This window comes from Choloepus didactylus, chromosome 20, assembly GCF_015220235.1.
Source record: "Choloepus didactylus isolate mChoDid1 chromosome 20, mChoDid1.pri, whole genome shotgun sequence".
NCBI lineage: Eukaryota > Metazoa > Chordata > Mammalia > Pilosa > Megalonychidae > Choloepus > Choloepus didactylus.
Window position 1 is genome coordinate 57,551,795 of NC_051326.1, and position 26,845 is coordinate 57,578,639.

The 26,845-nt window shown below is 36.1% G+C and overlaps 1 protein-coding gene across 9 annotated transcripts in view; it reads right to left on the reverse strand.

Annotated features, from left to right (window-relative positions):
* The window catches only part of KIDINS220 (kinase D interacting substrate 220), a 125,135-nt gene that overhangs the window by 72,944 nt on the left and 25,346 nt on the right, over positions 1-26,845 (reverse strand). For 5 of the 9 annotated variants that reach the window (XM_037813253.1, XM_037813251.1, XM_037813249.1 and 2 more), the window contains exons 7-16: positions 18,131-18,229; positions 16,241-16,438; positions 15,396-15,398; positions 14,320-14,418; positions 12,314-12,412; positions 10,961-11,059; positions 5,971-6,148; positions 2,947-3,111; positions 1,714-1,893; positions 730-895 (exon numbers count right to left, since the gene is read on the reverse strand). In XM_037813253.1, the coding sequence (XP_037669181.1) occupies positions 730-895; positions 1,714-1,893; positions 2,947-3,111; positions 5,971-6,148; positions 10,961-11,059; positions 12,314-12,412; positions 14,320-14,418; positions 15,396-15,398; positions 16,241-16,438; positions 18,131-18,229 (1,286 nt within the window). The remainder of the gene's footprint in view (positions 1-729; positions 896-1,713; positions 1,894-2,946; positions 3,112-5,970; positions 6,149-10,960; positions 11,060-12,313; positions 12,413-14,319; positions 14,419-15,395; positions 15,399-16,240; positions 16,439-18,130; positions 18,230-26,845) is intronic. The other 4 variants (XM_037813254.1, XM_037813252.1, XM_037813250.1 and 1 more) reach the window with 1 other exon arrangement.

A 26,845-nucleotide genomic window follows, 5' to 3' on the forward strand; every position in this document is an offset into this window, starting at 1 on the left:
CTTATATTCATCCTAAATAATGCCTATTTAACTCATTACAATTTTAAAATTCTCAGTATTTATTAAATTTGTAATTATTTTGCTAACTTCAATTGAATTTCTTTTGCTTTTAATTTTCTCACCTTATTCCTTTTTTTTAAATTTTACTTTCCTATCAAGCCCTCTACCTTTCCTTTACTATTTGAAACAAATGCTTTTCACCTCTTCTGAATTTTCTCATACATTTCCTATTTGATCTTAATAATAATTTTAGAGAGGTAAGTAAATATATTTCCACAAGTAAGAAAACAGTAGTTCACAGAAGCTAGCTGAGTTACTCAAGGCTACACACTAATAGTAGATAATACCAGCACTCCAACCTAGAGCTCCTGAAGGATCTGGCCTAGTGCTGGGACTCCATACGAGAAAACACAGTGTCTTTCCAAAGTATGTTCCAAAGGGTAACGTGACACAGAAGAAAAAAAAAAATGGTTTATGCTCAAATAAAATTTGGTAAATCAAAGTTAAACAGGTTTCTTTATGGAATATGAACAAATATGAAGTGTTGCCTTAAATTATTCGATCAGAGCATATGTTTTGTTTTGTTTTGTTTTGTTTTCATATAAAATATTCAAGGGATTAATGTTTGGAACATACATTGAGAAATAATGCACCATAAACATTATTAAGTGAAAAATTTGTTTTTCTTCATCTTATTAAAGGTCACTTCTGTGAAAGGGATCAACTCACCTTACAGGTAAAGCTTTAGTAGTTTGCTCTGGCAATTCAGGTGGATTCACAAACATCAATTTGAGGAGGAGTTGCAAATATCCGATATGTCTTGCCAATCTAGTACTGAGGACCCAGGCCCAATTCCAACTCTCTCCTTCTCTTCGTCCACCAAAGTAAATGACAACTGAAATTCACAGTTTAAAAAATTATCAGAACAGTCTTTAATTTAAGCAGCTTCTTTCCTCCAAATAACAAAAATACTGATAGTCAAATATCAATTAATGCCAGGTAGGTTTACATAATGTTTTATGATCTCATACTATTTCTTAACTACTTAAATAATTCCTCAATTAAATAACCTCCTTCAACATACAGAAGGTGTGTGGAAAATGGAAAGTTAACTAACTAAAATATGACCTAAGAAACCCAGTCAGAAAGACAACGCATTAAACAGAAGCATAACATGTATTTCAGATTCAAAGGCAAATGCCTTTTGGTTTACCACTACTTGCAGCTGTTGAAATTACCAGTTTCTCCAACAGCACAGAGAGTCAGTCTATTTCCTTTCTTGGAATGGAAGACACCCCCAAGAACAGGAATTACATTTTATTCTTCAACTTTGCTTTTGGATAAAACAAAAATTACCATCATGATCGAAATGCACAACTTCTTCTAACTTAAGCCAATAGCATACTAGTAATATCTGTGGAGCCTTACTTTCAGAAAAGATTTAAATATATACCATTAAGTTAATATAAAAGGATAAGTATGAAAAAGAATCCTGCTTCAATATTTCAACTAGTCTACTACAGGCTACTCCAGACAGGCTGTGGAAAAGCTCTTCCTGGCCAATTTATAAAATATCAAAAGGATCAATTTTCTCACCCAATCGTGAAAATCACTTACAGGCTTTAAGAGACAGAAACAAATAATGTTTTAGGTACAACAATAAGCCTTGACATTTTCCCCATTTTTGAAAAAAGATAGAAAGCAAAAACTTACTAAAGAATACATATAAGAGAGCCAAGAGGCTCAATGACACTGCTATTCCAAGATTCAGGTCGACGGTAAAAGCGAACAGTAAACCAAACCCTCCACATAGCAAAAGAGTAAGAAATACTATAAGCCATGAAAACTGAAAAAGAGGTTCAATCTGCTGTCCTGCGAAAGTCTTCATTTCATCTGAAAGATAAATTAACATGAAAATCTTATTCCTGTGTTGTTTAAGAGAGGCAACTTTTAACGCAATTTGAGATGTTCACGTTCTCAAAATAAACATCTGTTGGGCACCCACTAAGTCCCTATACAGCACGTCCTAAGCAATGTTCTCTTTTGATCAACATAAAACTCATTCTACAGGGCACACCTCTCCTCCTTCACACTTCACACACTCTCCTCCTGCATGCTGAGGATACTCAAAACCCTTTTTCATATATTCCCATCTGTCAAGACTTTGTTGATATTTATTTTTCGTCGTCTGTACTATATAAGCAACAGGGTATTGTTTCCGTACCCAAAAACAAAACTACTCTATGTGTCCTCACTACACAGCACTGCCACTCCTCTCTGATAGTCCCCCTCCCTTCCTCCTCCCCCATTCGCTCTTGAGAAACTCTGTTCTTAAAGATATAGATTGAGCCAAATGACCCCAAACAGGTCACTCTTTCTATTAAACTTGGGAAAATTCTTGACAGGTGATACTGAAACCTGTTCTTGAGGAATCAGTGAGATTCTGCCAAGTAAAAAGTGTGTGTGTTGGGTGGAGAATAAGGGGAAGAGCTGTGTAGGGAGGCTGCTAACAGAGGGAGCAACTCAAGGAGAGTGTACAGTCTACTCTTAAGAGAACAAATCGCCCCCTGCAACTCAGCATGGAGGACAAACAAGAAGTGGTGCTGGCAGACATGGCCATGCAAGGTGATAAGTTTGTGAAGGGCCCTGGATATCATGATCACAGTTAGCACATACAGAAAATGTGCGACTGGAGGATTTTAAATGGTGTCATGACACAACTGGTCTGTGTTCCAGAAAGAGAACGCAAATGACTATGTGGGGGATTGACCAGAGGGTAGAATAAACCTAACAAGTTCATTTTAGTAAACAATAAAAAACATACCCATTAACATAACTCCATATTTTCCTTTACTTCAAAACACATGCACATGTGCATGCACGCGCACACACACACACACAGAAACCTTGCTATGTATAAGGACTTTCTGCAAATATGTCCTTTACCTTCAAGTTTCTTGAGTAAGAAAGATTTCCCACTTCCCCACTGTGCATACAGTCCCACACAAATGGGTGGCTGCATGGTAGGTTCACTGAGAATATCTGCCAGGGCACTGCTATATAAGTCATAACCAAGCATGTCACCATCTGTTTCAGTAGGAGACAAGTGTCCTGTAATGATAAACAAACCAAATATTTATCTTAAAAAGCGACATTAATATTAGATAGGAGCATCCACTTTCATTTATCAACTCTTCAATTAGAAAGGACAAAACCCTTATTGTCAATGTTTAGACCGATATAAAAATAGTTTCAGAGATTTTAAGATTAATACAATATTTCATAGAACTTAAGAAACCTGTTGATTCTAAGATGCATCATTACCATGTACAACTAAGAAAAAAAGGCTGTCGAATTGCAACATAATGCTTTCCCATCCATCATTATAAGGCACATTTCAATTTCAAAGATGTTAAAATGTACAATACCCATTTTGGAGTAAAATACGGTAATTAAAATACAAACTAATACATAAGAATAAATTTAATGTGTAAGACCCAGATAAAGACAGCTATAAAATGTTACTGAAGAACATAATAGACAATCAGAGAATGGAGACATTCTATGGTCCCAGGCAAAAAGATTCAATGATTTAAAGACAGCAATTCTCCTCAAACTCATTTATTACTTTAAGGCAATTCAAATCAAATCCCATGAGAATTTCAAAAGAAAAGAAAAGCAAGAGGAACATGCTAAGAATAGCTAAGAAAAAAAAAATGTTAACTATCGAGGGGTGGTTGTCATTGGAGAATCAAAATATACTACGAAGCTATAAGAATTAGAACACTGAAGAACTGGTATTTCAAATCAGTGTGCAAACGAAGAATTAGTCAGTAAGTAGTGCTGAGAGTTAGCCATCCATTTATTGATAAATAAAATTAAAACTCTATATACACTATACCTTCACAAAAATAAGTTTCTGAAATATTTAAAAATTAAATGTAAAAAAAGTAAATCCATAAAAGTACTGTACAAAAATAAAGGGGCAACAAAAACTTTTTATTTCTTTCTTGGAAAAGGTCTTTCTTTCTCCACATAATACTAAGGTCAGAATTATAGAAAAAGACTGACAGAATAGACAACAAAAATGTTTAATCTGGGGATGGGGAACTAAAAAATGATCACCATCATCAAAGACTAAGCTGAGGAGGGGAGATGGGGTACAACATATAGGATGGACCCAGGATCACAATATCCATAACACATAATACACATAAAGTCAATTTTTTTAAATATTAAAAACTCAGAAAAAAAGTGGTCAAAAGATAAAATGACAGAAATACAAAAAGCCTACAGACATAGTAAAAGATCTCAATTTCACTAATAATTTTTAAATGCAAATTAAAAGATTTTTTTTTCCCCTATTGATCTGATTAGCAAGGATCAAAAATGGAAATACCCAGTGTTAACAAGACTGTGGGGAAACTGCACTTTCATATATGACCAGAGGGAGAAGAAACTGTTATGGCCATTTTGGAAAGTCTGTCAAAACTGTGCGCATCCACTGACTTGTCAATTCTGCTTCCTGGAACTTATCCCGAGAAAATAATCCTAAAAATAAAAGCCAATGGATGTATACAAAGATGTTTACTACAGCATTTGTAACAACAAAACAAACCAAATATTAACCAATAAAAGACTGAAATTACTGTTAGAACAATATAATGAAAAATCATGCAACAATTAAAGTAGGATATAGTTCATTATTAAAAACTTTTATAACATGGCAAAACCCAATACTTATTTTTTTAAAAGCTATATACATAAAACAATCGAAAGTACAATTTGTTTTGTATGACTGCGTGGTATGTGAATATATCTCAATAAAATGATGATATAAAAAAAAAAAAAAAAAAAAAAAAAAAGCTATATACATAGCATAAAACATTTTTATAATGGTAAAGAGAAGCCTGGAGTATTATTCAAACAATTCAAGACTTGATAGTTAGATAACAGACAATGGAGAATTTGTGCTTTCTACTATATTCAGGTCTTCATTCTTTACATTTAATGAGTGCACATTACTAATTGAATTAGAAAAAAAGATTTTAAAATACAAAAACCTGTAACATAAAAGAATCATACTTAAAAACAAGATCTGAGTAAGAAGCTAAACTGAAAACTGGCAAGATTCTACTATCCTGTTGGTTTCTGGACCCAACATATTTCTTTTTTATTTCTAGTAGAAAACTGTCCCATATTTCAAAACACTACATATGAATGAGTACATTCTCAAGTGCATTCTTTTCGATCAAAAACTATTTTAGTATAATATTCCAGGTGCATGCTAAATATCACAGAGGACACAAAGATAAGAAGAAACAGGCCTTGCCCTAGGAGTCGACATTTGGAAGGAAGAAAATTCTAAAAAGAAATACAAGAAAAAGCCATGTATAGAAAGTATATAAAAAAAATTATAAACAAGGTATCTAAGTATTCAAGTAAGGCAAAAATTTGATCTGGTTAGACAGACCAGATAAACTTTCATTGAGAAGGGGATAACTGACACAAACCTTGAAGGATGGATATGATTTTAAGAAGTAGAGAATAGTCATGGGGGTGGAGAGGAGTATCTGTGGTGGGCAATACCCAGGCAAAGGTATAGAACTATAAATGTGTGGGCTGCATTCAGAAAACAAATAAAAATAAATATTATTTATTTGGATAAATAATAGCACAACATAAACCTGGGAGAAAAATGTGATAAAAAACTTTTAGAAAAGTAGGGTAATTTTGAAGGTCTTAAAAGCTGATTAATAAATCTGCACATACTTAACTTAGAATGCTACCATACAAAAGACTGTCAGACAAAAGGAGTACTTTTTCACAGTAAAATAATAACTTTCTCAAATTTTATGTTCTCCAGAAGTGGTAAATGCAAAAGTGCTGTTGGCCTCTTTATTTTTCAGATATTTCAATAGAATACTGATTTTTAAAAAGCTTGGTCAGGAACAAAACCCCGATACTTACTGGCTCCAAATATTTGAGTTAAAATACTTTTCTGGTGGCTGCAGTCAATGTTGTAAGGAGTCTCCCCTGCTTTGTTGGGCCTATAAAGTAACCGTCCATCTTTTGGATTCCTTAAAAGAAGTTCTGCCAGTTTCCGACTCCTCCCACGAATAGCAATATGCAAGGGAGTATCTCCTTTCTGTAAAATAAAGGAGAAAATCTGAACTTCCATATTTTCTATTCATGGTGTGTATGTGTGTGTGTTTATATATATATATATATATATAAACACACACACATACATACACACACATATACATATCTATGTATATATAGAGACAATTTTCATGTTTCTGTAAAATAACAGAAAATCTGAACTGTTGATATTTTTCATACAGAATACAAATACAATATTAATTTGTATCTCTACCTTTACCCACGGTTTCTTTCTTTACCTTCTTACCTAGATTTTCTCAGATATTATTTCCCCCATAGCCTGCCAGAATGAAAGTCACTCTTTCCCCTTCCCTCAACCCACTGAAAAAGGAGAAGAAATTGGCTTTCTCCTAGAATATCCTCCCAGGCCACAGATCCAATTCCATCACAGGATGTTACCCATCCATCGTCCAGACATTTATTGTCTGAAGATGTCAACTACTTGCCAGTTTGGATGTATTATGTTCCCCAAAACACCATGTTCTTTAATGCAATTTTGTGGGGCAGATCGATTCATCTTTCTGATTAGGGTGTGACCTCTTGATTGAGTGCTTCCATGGAGATGAGACTCACCAAACTGTAGGCGATAATTTTGATTCGATTACTTCCATGGAGGTGTGGCCCCGCCCATTCTGCATGGGTCTTTGATTAGTTTACTGGAGTCCCTATAGGAGCTTGGACAGAAGGAGCTCAGTGCTGCAGCTGAGAGGAGCTGGAACACAACCTGGGATCAGCAGATGCCAGCCATGTGCCTTCCAAGCTAACAGAGGTTTTCCAGATGCCATCGGCCATCCTTCAGTGAAGGTACCCTATTGTTGACGCCTTTGTTTGGACACTTTTATGGCATTAGGACTATAACTTTGCAACCAAATAAACCCTCTTTATAAAAGCCAGTCCATTTCTGGTATTTTGCATTACAGCAGCATTAGCAAACCAGAACAATTACCTTCCTCAAATAATTTACATTCTATTTCCCACTTTTCTTCTCCATTTGTCTAGAAAGATTCAAAATCCATGCTGAGATCTCATCTAACACCAGTGATCTCATCAACTCCTATGACCTCTGTCATGTGGCCATCCACCATTACGGCAAGCCTTTAATGTATTTACCCTCCCTCCCTGTGGGCCCTGTATGCTATGTCTGCCCTTCTCTGACTACTATCTCTACAACCTCTTCTGCTCTCCTCACCTTTCATTTTTCCCTCCTCGCTTACCCTTTCCTGACATCAACCTATCTTACTCCTTCATCAGAACTTTGAGCCACTTCAACACGTCCTCTCCTAATCTGGTGGCTCCATCAGCCACCCAAAGCCACTCTCTCCAACTAGTTGGAGCTCCTCACCCAATAATCATTCACATGGCTCCTCTACATTGGTGTTCACCTGTGTTCATTTTCTCTGATCCCAGTGCTTGCAAAGCTGCAGGGCACTGCTAAAGGAAGTGATGATTCCACTATAAAAATCATTTAAAACCAGACATTCATTGAATCTTTACATTCAAGTAGCTCACAATTAAGTGGGAGAATATTAAAAAAACAGAAAATTACAATTCAATATAGTAAGTGCTATAGCAAAGGCTTGTGTAATGTACTATGAGGTGCAGAAACTGGAATAAGGCTGCCTGGAATTCAATATAAGTCTTTCATAAAGAGATGTGGCATTTTAAGTAGTCTTAAAAGTGAGCTGATTGGGAACCCACCAAGTAGACAAGGGAAAGATGGAAAAATCCAGGTCGAAAAAACAGTATGTACAAAAATAGAGATAAAAGGAGGTGGTAAGTTAGAAGGCACAATAAATAGCTAACCTTATATAGCTTACAATCTAGCAGGGAAGATTGGATAAACGGCACAATTATAAAACAAACTAGAATATGACACACCATAAATGAAGTTGTTCTGACCTCAGCTTTCCAATGATGATCTTAGTCACTCCCACGCAGCTCTCGCTTTTCCGTAACTAACAGCTGAATTCCCAAAACCAGCCTTGATTCCTTGCCCAAATTCCAGGCCCATATTTCCCAATGCCTATTGATAACTGCCTCCTGAATGTCTTATCAGCCCTCAAACTAAACATATCTAAATCAGATTTCATCACCTTATTTCCCCACCTCAATCCTATTTCTCCTCCGTAAACCTATGAGAAAGCAAAATTATCAACAGAATTTCTGCCAGACACAAAATTTCTGAAAACATAGGGAAGACATTATCCTGAACATAGAAAGCAGTGATGAACTAAGTAAAACTAACATGATTTTTTGTTCTTAAATTTATTTATATCAAATCCTCTATAAAGAGTCAGGTTCAAGACTTATATAAGTTTGCATCCTAAATTCTGGCAGGATATTCTGGCAGGATATTTAACCATATCATGTGTTAAATAAACAAACAACTGTTCCAAGCATTATGTGTACTTGTCAGCAAGCACCACATGCTGACTCAGAGCACAGCAACACAAAAAAGAATACCAAGTAGTAGTCTTTCAGGAAACTTATTAATTATTTAATGAGTATGAAATAATTATCTATAAATAGCATATCACAGAATTAATGAGGCTGTCTGGAACCTTAACCGCCACTTAGTCCAGTGGTTGCTCATTGTAAATTGGAAGACCAGGGACAGATCTGAGTTAATGGCAGAATAAGAAAAAGGCAATAAGGGAAGTTTTTTATAAAGCTAAACATGTTCAATTCCACAAACTTTTCTTTGTCTCTATGTCCTTCCTAGTTTTTAATATTCAAGTTCCCTTTATTTTATATGAAATGATGTTTAATATGGTAATGAGAGGTGGGAGGGTTTTTGTTTTTGTGGTTTTGATTTTTTTAATAATGTCCTCACTTGGTAAATAAAAAGCTAACACACACATTGTTCCTGTTTATTGCTGCATAGAAGAATAAACTCCATTCTGCAATGAATTAAGAAAGCCCAAATTATATCATACATTCAGAGGGATACATTTACAATATTTCTTACATCATACATAAATCAATTCACTTCTTTTCTAGGGGAAAATCAATTTGAAGTAGAAAAAGAAATAACCCCTTAGCGCTCAACTGAGTCCTTACCAAGGACTCAATAAATATTAGCTGTTATTTCATCCTCACCACCCTAAAGAGCATTGTGAGTTCAAACTTTAATCTCTTTTTCCTCTGTTCCTTCCTCCTCGCCTTCCTTCCTTCATAAACATCAACTGTAAATTATTAGATAACTTTAGCCCATCCCATGCCCAGGGCCCTGTGTTTGATGTGCGGACTATAGAAGCAATCAAGAATTAGTCCAGGTGTGTGGATGAAGTGAGATGGACGCACATAAAACCACTGGGTTCCCACCTAAACATCCCTGGATCACTTGTTTAAAGGATCCTCTGAGCCTTATTTCCCTCATCTGCAAACTAAGAAAGTAAAATCTATGCCAAAGGGTTTATGTGAGGCTTGAGTCACGCTTTTAACTATTATTTCTATCCCTAGCACCTAGCACAATGTCTCATTATAGTAAAAAAATACAAAGGGTGGCTCAACACCACCACCACCACCACTCAAACCAGCGGAATCGTGGTGCCACTCCCTCCAGATCTGCGATATAAGAGAGGAGAGGAGGGGAGAAAAGCCCTTGTCTTTGAACGTGAAGGTGACATCCATAATTTCCATAATTTGAAAGAGTTGACATATTTCCCTTTTTGAGCCCCTGAAGTACTGTTTCTACTTTTCCATCCCTTTATATGGTGCCAGACACTGTGCTGGGTACTAGGAATATAACAAAACATGAAAAGAGATATAGCCCTGTTTCTCTTGGAGCTTTCAGTCCAGTGGAAAAGACAGATGTTAATCAAAGAACTATACATCAGTACATACAGGGTGTGCTGAGTTACAAAGGAAAGATATAGAGCATGGTGGAGCACCAAAGGGGACCCGACTTAGTCTGGTGTGTGGGAGAGGGCTTCCTTGAAGAAGGCTTGAGTTGCTGATGTTGACAGTGAATCTTGAACTTGCTGAGGGGCTTGGATGAAGAGCAAGGGAGAGGCAAGAAGATGGATGATGGAAGAGAAAGAGGGTTGCACATGGAAGGACTGCGTGTGCAAAGACCCACCCCCATTATCTGCCCCACCTTGTACTACCATTGTAAGTGGAAAACTATTACACAAGGCTAAGTACTTACCAGGATCTAATTTTCCTGATGGCATACTCAGTGTATGAAGAACCCACAACCACTGCTTTCTTACTACTACTCTGATGGAAAAAAGGAAAAAAAAAAAAAGAACGAACCCGTTCAAAATTAAACTAAAACCAAGAATCAAGTCTATATGGAGGATTAACCAATTTAAAGTTAATTTTATTATGGAAAATATAAAAGTTTCTCTAAAAAGATTCAGGCAAGGAAACATGGTAGAACATTTTATCTCCTGTCAGTGAACATTCATGCCAGTCTAGTTTGAGAATCCATCTTTTGCAGCCCCTTCAGATTTTTTCCTCCTATTTATCCACAAAAGCTCTTCCCATGTTGCCATCCTCCCTGTATGGTGGTCAAAACAGAAGCACCCCATAACTGGTATTAGCAACAGAAAGGAAATCTGAAGGAGCTTTAATAACATACTGGGCCTGCTTAATTCTCAGCACACTGTTGGAATAACCAAGGAGATACCACAGCTTCAAAACCATAGCTTCAAAATCCCATGGAGATATCCCCAGCAAGTAAGCTCTCTCTCCACAAAATAAGATTAGAGACTGATTAAGTCGACCAGACATATGGGTCAGTCTACCAATAGCCTTCCTAAAAGTGTTCTCTCTGCATAAATGTTTTTACCTTATCTATAGCAGATACTTTAGCTCCTTTATCTAGCAGCAGCTCAACTACTTCAATATTTCTCATCTTGGTAGCCTTTATAAGTGGTGTTTCACCATCCTGTGGGCAAAAATAAAGTTTACTAGGTTAATAACTTTAATCGTGTTTTAAGTCGCATAGAAATACACATGTCAAGAATTTAAATATCTGACTCTAATAGTCTACATTAAAATGTTCTTAAGAAAACATAATTTTAAAAACTAAAAAATAAAAGTGCTTAACCTTTCACAATCAATTCATTTGTATCCAAATAATCTGATATCACTCCACCAGTATGGGATGTATCCAAGCTACTTATACGCCATACCTGGTAGCAGTTATCCTGTCCCCTCACATCTACGGCCTTTCTCCAGGTCCCACCACTGTTTTCCACAGCAGCATCTTCAGAGGCTACTTCCCATTCTCACCCACCTCCCCACCAACCAATCCCCCATTCAGCCTTTAAATGCCCAGGGCAAGCCAGTGTCCAGGTTTTTTCAGAAATGTATACCAACATCACTTCAGTTCTTAGTATACCTAAGGATCTATGTATAACAGGGGAAGCAATTTGACACAAGCAGTACACCTTTGGAAAACCTCAAAAGAACTCATGATGGCTTTCAAAACTCAAATTAAGGGGAACAGGATGAGACCACAGGAAAACACTGAATTAGGAAAGAGAGAAACCTGATCAGAAACAATAGGTGGTTACAGTGTCTGACATATGGGTCCAAAGAGAAAAAGAAAAAAATTTATTAAGAAACCACTTGCAAACCAGAAAGTTTCCCAGAACATTTTCTGCCCTAGAATAATGCAGTTATAATCTCAAGCAGATGAAATAGGATTGTCTTATGGATAAGTCTATAATTTTACTTTATTCATTAAGAATTCCTGTCCTTTCAATCCAGAATTCCCCATGGAAAACTATTACACATAAGGCTAAGTACAATCACTTAAGCCTTACATAGTTTTACATTTTTTATGCAAATCAAGTGAAACAGGCTTAAGTTGCTGGTTTGGGGAACCAACAACCACTCAAAAAGGTCTTTTAAAAAGAAATGTGCTCTGCATTCCAAACAACAGAAGCATAAAAGAATTTGGGGAAATGATCTGTCCACAATTTATGAATAGCTGACATTGTACTTTCTGGAAAATAACTGAAGTAACAAAATGCACACTGTATTTTACTATGAATACAAAACCTTTAATTGAATCCAGACTATTGTCAATGAAAGCAGTCTAAGTCCAATATAAGAAAAAGTTGATTGGAAACAGTAAGCTGTACTAGTATCCAGCATTAGGTTATTGCTAACAACGTAGAAATGTCCTTAATACCTTTGTGCATATTTCCGTATCAGGATTGCACTGTAAGATATCTCTCACCATTGTTGCATTTCCTTTCTCAACAGCCCAATATAAAGCAGTTTTATTGTCCTATAAAATAAAAAAAAACTATCAAAAGTCACTCACATGAGATACAATACTAAAAATGGCTATTTGTAAATGTAAATCATTATTTCTGCCAGAAAGCATTCACAAATCTCACCAAGAGTTAGGCAGCACAGTGGTAAATAATATTAACCCTTATTCTATCTTGGATTTACTTTTGCGAAGTTCTCTATAAAAAGAGCCTAGGAAAATTTAGTATTACCTGACTTAACAGTAGCATCACATAAATATTAACATAGTTAATAATGTAAACTATGCTTTTTGTAATGCAATCTTATTTCAGGAAAGTGCCCTGGGTTGGAAGTCATCAAATCTTGAGCTCTGTAATCCTGGACACTCACTTAAATATTAGGACCCTTGGCTTTTCATCTGTAATATGCTGTAAGTATATCTGCTCAATTTTTCCAAAAGATAACGCATGAAAAGGTAATACACAAATACATTATTTTCCACATTTTCAGCATTCTTAATCCCCACTCCCACATGCCTGTATACTTGGTCTTGATAAGATCCTTTAAAATCCTATCTAGCTCAAAAACCAAGAATAGATCAGAGACCTTGAGAGCAGAGATAGAAAACAAAAAAAAAAACACTGATTTAAAAGTGGGAAAAAAACAGGATTGGCAAATACAAAGCAGTTAAGTAGAGGCCTAAATGCGTGATCTAGAAATCACCTATTAGTGAAAACATGATTTCAACCCAAAAGATAGTGACCTTCTTCTGCTGCCACATTAAGATTCCTATACCAAAATCTCCCCAATGGCGTTCCCCTTCTCAAAAATGTGTAACAGCTTCCAAAGTTCTTAGCTTGGCATTCAAAACTTCTCTGGATGGCTATGGTGAATAAATTTTGTTGAATTTTATTGAATTTTCTCATTTTGTTACTCTACTACCCCTGTCTGAAATGCCCAGTCTTCCTCTTTTCCACATACATAAATTCAATCCATCTTTCAAATTTGGCTCAAATTCTACCTTCCCTAAAAAGTCTTCCTTAATGCCCACTTTTCCTACGTCAAGACTCCTACGTTTGAACTTTTCAATATGCAATCAATTATATACCACATTGTAGCACCACTTTTTATGTTTATATAAAAACATAAAAATAAGCATAAACTAAACACACAAAATCTTTCAAACTAAAATACATGTTTCTTAAAGGCAAGGGTCTTGTGTATTTCCATCATAGGATTTGGCAAAATATTTATCGTTTTGATTAAAAAATGGATCAGGATACAAGAGATTTTTGACTAAATACAAGGAAAAATTTAGCAAAAATGTAGACTGCTAAACAACAAAATGGACTATTAAATACAGTTTTCTTGTTTTTTTGTCTTTTTTATCTTGAAATACTGAATAAATTCACAACTTCAGACAAGGGTTTACCTAAAATTAATAACCTCTGTAGTTCTGTGTGTTATGAATACCTTAAAAAAATCCATGGGTACTACAAAGCGGCCCTAGAAAAGGTAGCCAGAATGTGGAAAAGGAAAATAACAACAAGAACAACAAGAATGGAAGAACAGAAGACAGGTGAAGAAGACAGAAATGGGGCCACACGAAAGAAAATAAGTCAGCAGCACGCACTCAACAGTGCCACCAAACGCCTCAGCGTCAGAAGCGAACGTATTTACACCGTCAGTAATGAAGATGCATTAGAAAAACGTGAGCCTCTTTTTGGTTTACTGTGATTTACCTCTCTCTAAATCTAATTTGATATTACTTCAGAAATTCTGTATTATTGACAATGAAATTTGATAACAGAGGCATCAGTTAAATCTACTGGAGTTTACCAGTTTATCTCCACAGTAAAGTCTGAAGAACAACGTTATGACAAACCAACACTCACAACCATTTACACTCGGAGATAACAACAGCACTGTAGCCGCACATACCTGTCCTCTAATGTCTATATCAGCATATTTCTGTAGAAGTGCCCGAACAATTTCAACATGACCACCTCTGACGGCGCCGATTAGCACAGTGTCCCCACTCTAAAAAAACAAACAAAAAAAACAAGGTAAACTGATGAAAAGAAAGAATAAATTTTGTTTTGAAGTTAAGATTAATTATTTATTAATATAATAGTTTTTCTTGGAAATAGAGTCACTATTTCTAAATAAGAAGAAAAATTTAATTAACTAATGTTAAGATCTAGTTTCGATAACTCTCAGAGTAAAGGACAGAGGACTTTATGCCTCAAATGAGGACTCTGAAATTCTATGACAAATGTAACCTCCCTTTACAAATGTAAATTAAATCAAACAACACAGTGGTTATCAATAACAAGATGACCATCTGAAAAATTTGATAATAAAAATTCCCTGAAATAATGCTATACAATGAAAGCCATAGATTCTTAAAAAAGAGAGTTTTAAAGGAGAGAGTTGGCTTCCAGACCAACATCCATGAATATTCTAATCAATTTGGCAGTTACAGGCCAGCAGTACCTAAGACTGATTCATTCCCAGGTACAAGGCTTAGATAAAGTCCACTACCTCATGAAGACCTCTTTTTGCCTGAAATTATAGTCAACAAGCAACAATCTTTATTAATTATATCTTCCCACTACTTTAAATACTGAAATGGCAATTTGGGTAATGGGCATAAATACTTTATCATTTACTGCTAAATTACCAATCAGTTGTAGGGGTGAGTTACGTAAACCCATATCTGTGGTTCAACTCAATCTTGAGTGGGTCCCAATGGACTATAAATCAAGATGAGATCCAGGTCCTTGAGGATTACTAAGTTTAGTAGTTTAGTGCCATGGGGTAGTATCTAGACTACTACATTAAAAGCAGAAATAAACCAAGGCAGACAAATTTTAGTTGAGAAGGCTAGCATGAACATGAGTCCAAATTAGTAAATTAATAAACGGTTACAAACAATTCACTGCTTACTATGTGCAATGCACTGTTCTAGGCACCGGGAAACAAGACAGACACATCTCAGCTCTAATAGAACTTACCTTCTATGGAGAAAGACAAGAAAACATACAAATAAACAAACAAAAAATCAGATAAATCATATGCAGATAAATTAAAATAGGACAAACATGATAGAAAGTGACTGGGTAGCTATTTTAGAGTGGTTGACTAGAGAAGACCTTTGTGAGGAGGTAACATTTTAGATGAAATCTGAGTGACAATCGGGAGCCACCATGTGAAGATGAGGAGGCTAAGTATCCCAGAGTGAGAACACAGCAGGTACAAAGGCCCCAAGGCAATAACAAGACTAGCATGTCCAAGAAAGGGAAAGAAAACTTGCATGTCTGTAACCTATTGAAACATGAGGAATCATTGTACCAAATTAGGATAAAGAGTCAGGCAGGGACAAGCTCATGCCCTGTTTATAAGCCAAAGATCTGTTTTGCCATAAATTCAAGAAGCCCATTAGACATGCAAGTGGAGACTTCAAGTAGAGAGCTGGTCATACAAGTGTGGAGCTCTGAGAAGAGGTTAGGATAAGAGACACAATTTTGAAAATCATTAGTACTTAATGCCTTGGGACAATGAATAACACCAGTCATGAACAACAACTATGGTGATGCATCAAGGACATTAAAGACTAATATTCTATGTGACATTTTCAATAACAATATTATTTGACAAAAATAAAAAAGGACATCCTTCACAAAGAGTGAATACTTTTTAACATTCATTTCAAAGGGAGAAATGAAACTTGTTATCTTAAAACACAGTATGTCATGCATGTAAGAATCTTGAAAGATGGTAAGAATCTTGAAAGATGGTAAGAAGTTAAGGTAATCCTCCACCAACTTCACTAGAAGACACATTTCAAATAGGTACCTACCCTATCAGGTATGTTCACATACGTTCCAGCATCAAGTAGATCCTGTACAATCTCCGTATGTCCCTCCTTTGATGCAATCATCAAAGCTGTATTTCCATCCTTATCTGTTAAATTTACATTTGGATTTCTCTTCAAAATTTCTTTCACCGACTGTGTGTAGCCTCCTTTCACTGCCACAATCAATGCAGTCATTGAATTCTAAAAAAAGGAAAAGTCCAAGAAATTAGTATATTGTGGAAAACATGTGATTTATGCTATAATCATAAAACTAACATTTTCAAATAGGTAGCCTATAATCAAAACAGTTATTTACAATAAAAAATGTAAATATAAATAAACAGACACATAGCAAAAACGGTCTGGAGGCCTCGTTTTTATTTTTGCAGATACGTTAATTCTCTTAGTTTGTTAGGACCGTTATTATATTCAATTCCTTAAATGATAATTTGAAATTGGATTCATGGACAATGAAAAAACCCTTCCCACTAATGTAATTAAGTATAAAAATAACTGACTCAAAATTAAACAACACACTCTAAGTTAAATAATCCAAAGTAAAGTGACTCTGACTTCAACTAACAATTTTTTACTATAAAACCCACCGAAGAAACTGAAATAAATCAAGGAATTAATAGCTATAGGATACTTCAATAAAAGAATAATACATTCTGTCTTTCACAACGATCTGCAAACCACATTTTGTAAAACCTTCTCATTTCAAGTGATTCTTCTTTAAAAATGCACATCTAATTTATATCAAATCACTTAATAGAAGAATTAGTTCATTACCAAAAGAAGTATTAAAATTGTTTCTTGAGATTTTAAGATGCCATAAATGTCCACATAGAAATATGTGCTTCTATATCAGTCTCAAAAACTAAGCCATAATTCTCTCATGTATTAGAATATGTAGCCTTCTCAAATTCTTCAGCAGTCAATAATCATATAGACAAGACACTCATTCACTTTACGTTCACAGTCAAGAGGAAGGTATCACTGCAGTGGCTGCCTAAGAACCATGCTCTATCTCCAAAAAGCATTAAGATACCAGACAGTCCTTGGAGTGCAGCCCCTGATAGCTTCTGCCAAAATGGAAAACAAGAGGAACTGGCTGATTTTACGCCAAGAAGTCAAGAACCATTTACAGGTTTTAATTGCTTCGATGAAGCAAGAGATTTGGCAGTATTTCTTTTCCAAATTTTTTATTATCCATCTCACATAATATAATACTTCATTATGTAAAGAATGTTCTACATTATCTTGAAGATTTCCTGTGCATAAATATTGCTTCTTGTAAGTAGATTATTATGAGCCCAAGGGAAACGTAAAAGATTTCTGGTCTCCCCAGCATAGTTAGTACAGTTCTGGGTATATACTGGGGGCCCAATAAAGAATTAATACCTGCTAACTGGTAATACGTATTTAAACAATTTTTAAACTTTCTTAGTTTTGACCATAGATTTCTGATATTTTTATCTGTTTACTGAAAGGGGAAAATAAGTCACAGCTAGAAAATGTAAAAAGAAATTACAAAACTATTTTAAATACTTAAAGAAAAGGTATTTTAATAAAGTATAATTTTGTTTTACAAAATTAAGAGTATTTCAATTTATACTAAGATAACTAAAAGCTATTCTTTATACAATTAGTTTTAGACTCACCAAATTTAGTAGGCATTAGCAACAGATCTTTAAAAGCATATATTTATAGTATATAATATATATAGTAAGCATACTTATCAGGTTAATAGAAAGAAAACACTTGTTTTTCTAAGTTAGTATCATTGAAGAACTGGAGAAAAATTTTCTAGGCCTGTACTAAGCAAAAATACTCTCTCTCTTAAAAGAAAAAACATCTCATATGAGAGGTTAAAATATGAAAGATACTTACAGCTCCTTCTTGATCAACATCAGCTCCCATGGCCAATAAATGTTTTACACATTCCAAATGACCCTTCCGTGCAGCCCAAACCAAAGGGGTTGTTCCATACTATTAAAACAAACAATAAATTTAAAATCATTATCAGAGTTGTCCTAAAAAAAAAAAAGCTCCCAACATGAATTTTGATAAAAATAATGCTTTAGAATTCTTAATAACTGTTTATAAACTAATGATAATTTTAATCCTAGATAAACCATATTTACATATCTTATTTCTTCTGAAAAGATGATTAACCATTAAATGAAATGTCTTTTAACTAACTCTAAGTTTTATAATGTGGCAATTTCTCCATCATAAAGTCAGACAGCACCTAATTTTTGACAAATTTTCATTGTTTCAAGTGTCTTATTAAATAGAACTTCAAGTTTAACGGTCTGATTGCACGCAAAAAGTGTAACAACCAAGTGCCAAACACAGCTCTAAACACTTCACCTGAGTTAACTTATTTAATCCTTATCACTAGGATAAGTACAAGTATTATCCACATTTTCACAGATGAAGAAACAGGCTCTGAGAAGTTAACAGGCTCTAAGTCACAAAGCTATCAGGAGGTGGAATGAGGCCCAGTGTACTCAGCAAACCTGGGGTCCGAGTGTGTGCTTTTAACCACCACCCCAAATTAGCCCCTAGACTTGAACACAAAAAGTAAACTTCAACCTAGAAACTGACTCAAAAGCACCTTTGGCTGGAACATGAGTTCAAAAGGCATCAGAGAATATAAATCATGTACAAAAGCAATGCATTATCTTTGGTGAGTCTGGCAATCAATAGACATACGAACACTCAGAATGAGCTTAAACTATACTCAGACCTCAAACTGAAATAAACATTCAATGAAAGCCTACTCTCTAAAGCACCCCATCTATTCTAGTTTGCTAATGCTGCCAGAATGCGAAACACCAGAAATGGATTGGCTCTTATAAAAGTGGGTTTATTTGGTTACACAGTTACAGTCTTAAGGCCATAAAGTGTCCAAGGTAACACATCAACAATCAGGTACCTTCACTGGAGGATGGCCAATAGCGTCCGGAAAACCTCTGTTAGCTGGGAAGGCACATGGCTGGCGCCTGCTCCAGAGTTCTGATTTCAAAATGCCTTTCTCCCAGGACATTCCTATCTAGGCTACAGTTCCTCAAAAATATCACCCTTAGTTGCTCTTGGGGCATTTGTCCTCTCTTAGCTTCTCTGGAGCAAAATTTGCTTTCACGGCCGGCTTCAAACCGTCTCTCATCTGCACCTCTTCTCTCAGCTCCTGTGCATTCTTTAGTGTCCCCCTTGGCTGTGGCAAGCCCACTCCTTCTGTCTGAGCTTATATAGCCCGCCAGTGAACTAATTCAGGGTCCACGCTGAATGGACGTGGCCACGCCTCCATGGAGATTATCTCATCAGAGTTATCACGTACAGTTGGGTGGGTCACACATCCATGGCAACACTCAAAGGATTCCAATCTAATCAGCACTAAAACTTCTGCTCCACAAGATTGCATCAAAGAACATGGCCTTTTCTGGGGGACATAATACATTCAAACCAGCACACCATCCAATAGAACTTTGTGTTGAAGGAAATGCTCTGTATCTGCACTGTCCAACATGGTAGCCACTAGTTACGTATGCCTATGATCACTTGAAATGTGACTAGGGTGACTGAGGAACTAAATTTTTAAATTTAGTTAACTTTAATTAATTTAAATCTAAATAGCCACATGTGGCAAATGACTACTCTACTGGAGAACACAGCTCTAAATTACGACAGACATCCCAGCAACTGCACCGTTGAAGGCTGTAGCCCTTGATGATGGGACCTAGTAACAGCTGGCCTTGCAAGGTGCCAATCCAGTACAGCACCTGGGGGCAAGAGCTAACCAAAGGGAGACGCCTAATGTGAGGGAGGCAGTTGTCATGGCCAGTGCCTCAGGGAGAAGGAATAAAGAGAACACAAGAACTTCCCAATGTCACCCCTGCATCTGTATTCTCATTCCAGAATTAAATTCTCATTTCTACTAGCCTGTTTTGCAGATAACATTTTCTCTGGCAAAATGCTTCCTGTAACTACCAATTTGAATCACAGACATCCTCACAGATACCGCACATAGACATTCATTATTTGTGAAGACTTCTTTAAATACACTAACTATAATGGAGCGCTCTCCCTTTGTGCACCTCTTGCATTTGATTTTTCTCTTTTTATATAATGGGATTATATGAGATTATATGCTACAATTTCTACTCTTCTCTGTTCCACCACATTATCCAGCTACTCTTCACCCATATTTTCAGCCGATAATCACACTTCCCTCATTACAAAGAATTCCTGACATCCACCAAGAACCTCCTCACTTTGTCTCCTTTCTATTTCAGAACATCTCTGAAGTCGGCTTCCAGAACTACCTTGGTGTCTCTATCTTCTTTTTCTCAAATTCTGGCCTCTTTCAAATGTGTACTCTTGATCCTGTCTTCCTCTGTTTCATCTAAAACCGTACTCTGTAATCTTTTTCCACATTATCAGTCTTTTCTTCTTTATTTCTTCTTCCCACAAACAGATTCAGGTCTCTCCTATCCTAACAAACTTTTCCAACAATCTATCCTCTTGACAAAATCAACACTGTCCTTTCTTTCAAAGTTTTCAAAAGAATTTATAATGGCTACTTCCAGTTCCTGACCCTAACCCTTTCATAAACTAATTTCTGCTACAAACACTGCAAATCCATGATTTCCAAGGTCACCAATAGTCACCTAAACACCAGCTCTACAAGTCTTTTCTCTCAGTTCCTTCTTTTCTTTCTCAAAGATCTGCAGAATTCCAAATGGTTGACTGCCCCTTCCACCTTGAACTTTCAATTCATTGGTCACCATTAACTTTATTTTTAACTGGAGAAGTTGCAGGTTTACAGAAAAGTCATGCATAAAATATGTAAAATACAGAGTTCCCATATACCACTCTATTATTAACACCTTGCATTGGTATCATATATTTGTCACAATTCATGAAAGAACACTTTTATAATTGAACTATTAACTATTATCCATCGTTTACAATAAGATTCACTGTTTGTGTTATACACTACTGTGACTTTTTTTAAAAAAAGTTATTCTAGCAACATATATACAGCTTAAAATTTCCCCTTTTAAACACATTCACATATATAATTTGGCACTGTTAATTACATTCATAATGTTGTGCTACCATAACCAACATCCATTACCAAAATTTTACAATCAACTCAAACAAAAACTCTGTACAACTCAAGCATTAACCCTTCATTCCCTATCCCCAACCCAGCCACTGGTAATCTACACTACAGATTCTGACTCTATGAGTTGACCTATTCTAAATATTTCATATCAGTCAGTTTATACAAACTTTGACCTTTTACGTCCGGCTTATTTCACTCCACACAAAGTCTTCAAGGTTCATCCATGTTGTCACATGTCTCAGAAATTCATTCCTTTTTAATGCTAATATTCCACTGTATGTATATACCACATTTTATTTATCCATTCATAAGCTGATGGACTCTTGAGTTGCTTGTATCTTTTGGTAATTGTGAATAATGTCACCATGAACAATGTTGTGCAAATATCTGTTCGAGTCCCTGCCTTCAATTCTTTGGGGTATGTAACCTAGAATTAGGGTTGTCAGTCATATAGTAATTCTATAGTTAACCTTCTGAGGAACTGCCAAACTGTCTTCCACAACGGCTGCATCATTTTACATTCCCACTAGCAATGAATGAGTATTTCTATTTCTCCACATCCTCTCCAACATTTGTAATTTTCTGTTCTTTTAATAGCAGCCATTCTTGTGGGTGTGAAATAGTATCTCATTATGGTTTTGATTTGCATTTCCCTAATAGCTAATGATGTTGAGCATATTTTCATGTGCTTTTTGGCCATTTATCTGCATATCCTTGTGCATGTTTGAATCTATTATGTACCACAGAAAAAGCCATGTTCTTTAATGCAATTTTATGGTGGCAGAATTATTGTAGGTGGACTTTTTGATTAGGTTGTTTCCATGGAGATGTGACCCACTCAACTGTGGGTGAGACCTTTTGATTAGATTATTTCCATGGAGGTGTGACCACACCCACCCATTCAAGGTAGGCCTTGATTATTTTAGTGGAGTCCTTAAGAGAGCTCAGGGGCCAACACTGACCCAGATGTGTGGAGACGCAGACAGAAAGATGTTTGGAGATGCTAAGCTAAGAGAAGAAGCCCAGAGTTTGCCCTAGAGAAGCTAAGAGAAAACCCCAAGACACTTAGAGAGAAAAGCCCTAGGAGAATAAGCAAGGATGCACAGGAGCTGAGAGAGAGAAGCTAAGAATATCAGAAACCCAGAGACATTTTGGAGAAAGCCATTTTGAAACCAGAACCTGGGAACATGTGCCTTCCCAGCTGACAGAAGTGCTCAGATGCCATGGGCCTTTCTTCAGTGAAGGATGAACCCTCTTGCTGATGCCTTAGTTTGGACACTACTATGGCTTAAGAACTATAAATTTGTAACCTCATAAATCCCCTTTATAAAAGCCAATCCATTTCTGGTATTTTGCATAAAGACAGCTTTAACAAACTGGAAGAATCCTCCTTGGAGAAATGTCTCTTCAAGTCTTCTGTCCATTTTTCAATTAGATCGTGTCTTTTTATTAAGTTGTAGGATTTCTTAATGTATTCTGTCACCATTACCTTTCACCAGTTAAATTCTCTTATCTCTGAGACACTTTTCTTTTCTTTCCAGCATTTCAGGAAGAAAATAATCAGCTCTCTGCTCATTTCATTCCATTACTACTGATCTCATACTGATCTCAGTTATAAAATCTACTCTCACATAACTTCAAGAATCACAGACAATCCCTTATCACCTCTAAACAAAATCTCTACATCTACAACTGCCTTCTCATTCCCCTTCCCTAAAAATCAGTTCTCAAGAGAACCTCCCTATTTCTGTCAACAATAAAATTACTCTCTTTCTTTTCAACTCATCCCACAGTGCACAATTAAATACTGATTTTTCTAAAACACAACTCTGTGTCGATCTACTACTCAAAGCCCTCAGTGGTTTGCGGTATCTACAGGACGAATATACAACTCTAGTCTGGCACGCCAGGCCTGCTTCTAGGTGGCTCCATCTCCTGCCACGATGCTCTTCCTCAAGACTCCTCTCCACGTCACTCAGCTCTGCCCACGCCCTGCCTCGAACTGCCACGTGAATTCACATTCTGTTGCTGTGTGTTCTCATGTGTCCCTGTGCCTAGTATGGTCCCCTCTCCTACTCCCTATTAATTTAAGTTCTACTCTTTTCAAGGTCTATATTAAATCTCAGTCTTCTATCAAATCTTTACTGACTACTCAGCCTTTGCATTTGACATGTCCTACTTAACCCCCCATGTCTCTAAACAGAGAGAATCTCTTCTTTGTTTTTGTATCATTTGTGTAAGTATAGTTATAAGGCACTACACAGTAATTACTGAACATTTTCTCAAAATGACAAAGAGTGACAGGTTAAGTAGTGTGGTACCCAATTCTGGAGGGACTCAAAAGCCATGAGAAACATATACATTATTCTATAGGCCAGAGAAGAAATTAAAGGTTTCTCCATCATTTTAAACTGTCAAATCAATAGGTAAAATTATATCCATTTTACACATACAATAAAACCTTAGTAACCTGAATTAGAAGACAGTCAATCTGAATTAATGAATAATCTCAAATACAATATTCTTAAATCTCATGTTATAATATAAATATTTGCAAGTTTCCTTATAGTTTTCACTCAGCTATTATTTTATGGAACACTAACAAAATGAGACACAACATGCATGGAGTAAAATGCATAAAACACATTAACCTGAAGTGTACTACGTAATGACTTTTTTTTTTATTCATTTTATTGAGATATATTCACATACCATGCAGTCATACAAAGCAAATTGTACATTCGATTGTTCACAGTAGTATTACATAATTGTGCATTCATCATCAAAATCAATCCCTGACACCTTCATTACCACACACACAAAAATAACAAGAATAAAAATTAAAGTGAAAAAGAGCAATTAAAGTAAAAAAGAACACTGGGTGCCTTTGTTTCTTTGTTTTATTTTTTCCTTCCCCCATTTTTCTACTCATCCATCCATAAACTAGACAAAGTGGAGTGTGGTCCATATGGCTTTCCAAATCCCATTGTCACCCCTCATAAGCTACATTTTTATACAATCGTCTGTTGATGACTTTTTATATTTGTATCTACCTGTATAACTACTATCCAGATCAAAATATGGAAGAATTCAAACACTTCTATGAGGTTAAATGACAGTATTTTACTTAAAGAAATTCATGCTCAGAATCTATTGCAATTACCAGAAAATGTCTAAGTACTAACTGTGTTCCTATATTTAGTTATACTGTTATTCATTTAAAAAAAAAAGAATATGATTATCCACAATGTGCCAAGTTCTAAGACAGATCATGGAAACATTGGAAGTATACAAGTGAAAAATAAAAGGAATATTCCTTGCCTTCATGAAACTCACACACTAGTGGTAAGAGAGACATGTAAATCAATCATTATAATGCAACTAGCTATGTACACTAATGGAGGTGCGTAGAGAAAGTACTGACGGTACAGAGGAAGGGGCACCTACATCGACAGGATAAGTTAAGGTGACGTAACAAAGGAGGTGTACCAGTTTATATATACTATGTCCCCCAGAAAAAGCCATGTTCTTATCTCGTGGGGGCCGACACATTAGTGTTAAGTTGGAACCTTTAAATTAGGTTGTTTCCATGGAGCTGTGACTCACCCAACTGTAGGTAATAACTCTGATTAGATAATTTCCATGGAGGTGTGGCCCTGCCCATTCAGTGTGGGCCTTGATTAGTTCACTGGAGCCCTATAAAAGCTCAGAAAGAAGGAGCTCACTGAGAGCTGCAGCTGAAGGACACACTTTGAAGACGGCCATTGAAAGATGACACCATTTTGAAACACAACCTGGGAGCAAGCAGACACCAGCCACATGCCTTCCCAGCCAACAGAGGTTTTCCAGATGCCAATGGCCTTTCTCCAGTGAAGATACCCGATTGTTGATGCCTTACTTTGGACACTTTATGGCCTTAAGACTGTAACTTTATAAGCAAATAAATACCCTTTATAAAAGCCAATCCATTTCTGGTATTTTGCATAAATGGCAGCATTAGCAAACCGGAACAGGAGGTAACATCTCAACTGGGCCTTGAAAAATAAGTAGGAATTTATCAGGTAAAGGAAGTAATAAGAACATATTTAGCAGAGAAAATAGAATTAAAAAGGTACAACATTCATAGAAATTCATAAAAGTTCATGGAATAGCCTTCCCCGTTACATGGGATCAGGCACCCAGGGGAGTGAATCTCCCTGGCAACGTGGAATATGACTCCCAGGGAGGAATGTAGAACCGGCATCGTGGGATGGAGAACATCTTCTTGACCAAAAGGGGGATGTGAAAGGAAATGAAATAAGCTACAGTGGCAGAGAGATTCCAAAAGGAGCCGAGAGGTCACTCTGGCGGGCACTCTTACGCACAATATAGACAACCCTTTTTAGATTCTAGTGAATTGGAGTAGCTAGCAGTAAATACCTGGAACTATCAAACTACAACTCAGAACCCATGAATCTTGAAGACGATTATATAAAAATGTAGCTTATGAGGGGTGACAATGGGATTGGGAAAGCCATATGGACCACACTCCACTTTGTCTAGTTTATGGATGGATGAGCAGAAAAATGGAGGAAAGAAAACAAACGAATGAACAAACAAACAAAGGCACCCAGTATTCTTTTTTACTTTAATTGCTCTTTTTCACTTTAATTTTTATTCTTGTTATTTTTGCGTGTGTGGTAATGAAGGTGTCAAGGATTGATTTTGGTGATGAATGCACAACTATGTCATGGTACTGTGAACAACTGAATGTACGCTTTGTTTTGTAGGACTGCATGGTATGTGAATATATCTCAATAAAATGAATTAAAAAAAAAAAACCCACATAGCCCATCAGCAGGTGACTAGATAAACCACATGTGGTCTACCTATCCAATGGAATATTATTCAGAATAAAAAGGAATGAAGTTCTGATACATGTGACAACATGAATGAAACTTGAAAACATTTTATGCTAAAGCGGAGTATGCCAGACAAAAAGGACAAATATCGTATGATTCCAATCATATGAAATATCCAGACAGGCAAATTCAGAGACAGAAAGGAATTAGAGGCTATCAGAAGCTGGGGGGAGGGGAGAATGGGGAGTTATTGCTTAACGTGTGCAGAGTTTCTGTTTGGGATGATGAAAAAGTTCTGGAAATAGTGGGGATGGTTATAAAACATTGCAAGTATACTTAATGCCACTGAATTTGCACACACGAAAATGGCTAAAACGGTAAATTTCAAGTTTTGTATATTTTTCCAGCATTTTTTTAAAAAAAGCTTGCAATTTATCATTAAAAAAAAAAGTTCATGGAATATTAGGCAATCTGTTGTATCTAAAAGTATCCTGTTTATGGAGAGGCCTAAGAAATGAGCCTGCAAAGATACACTGGAGCCAAAATGAGAAGCCTGGGTTTTATCCCAGAACAGTGGAAGCCTTCAGATCTCATGAAAAGCAAGGAAAAATGACATAATTAAATAAATAT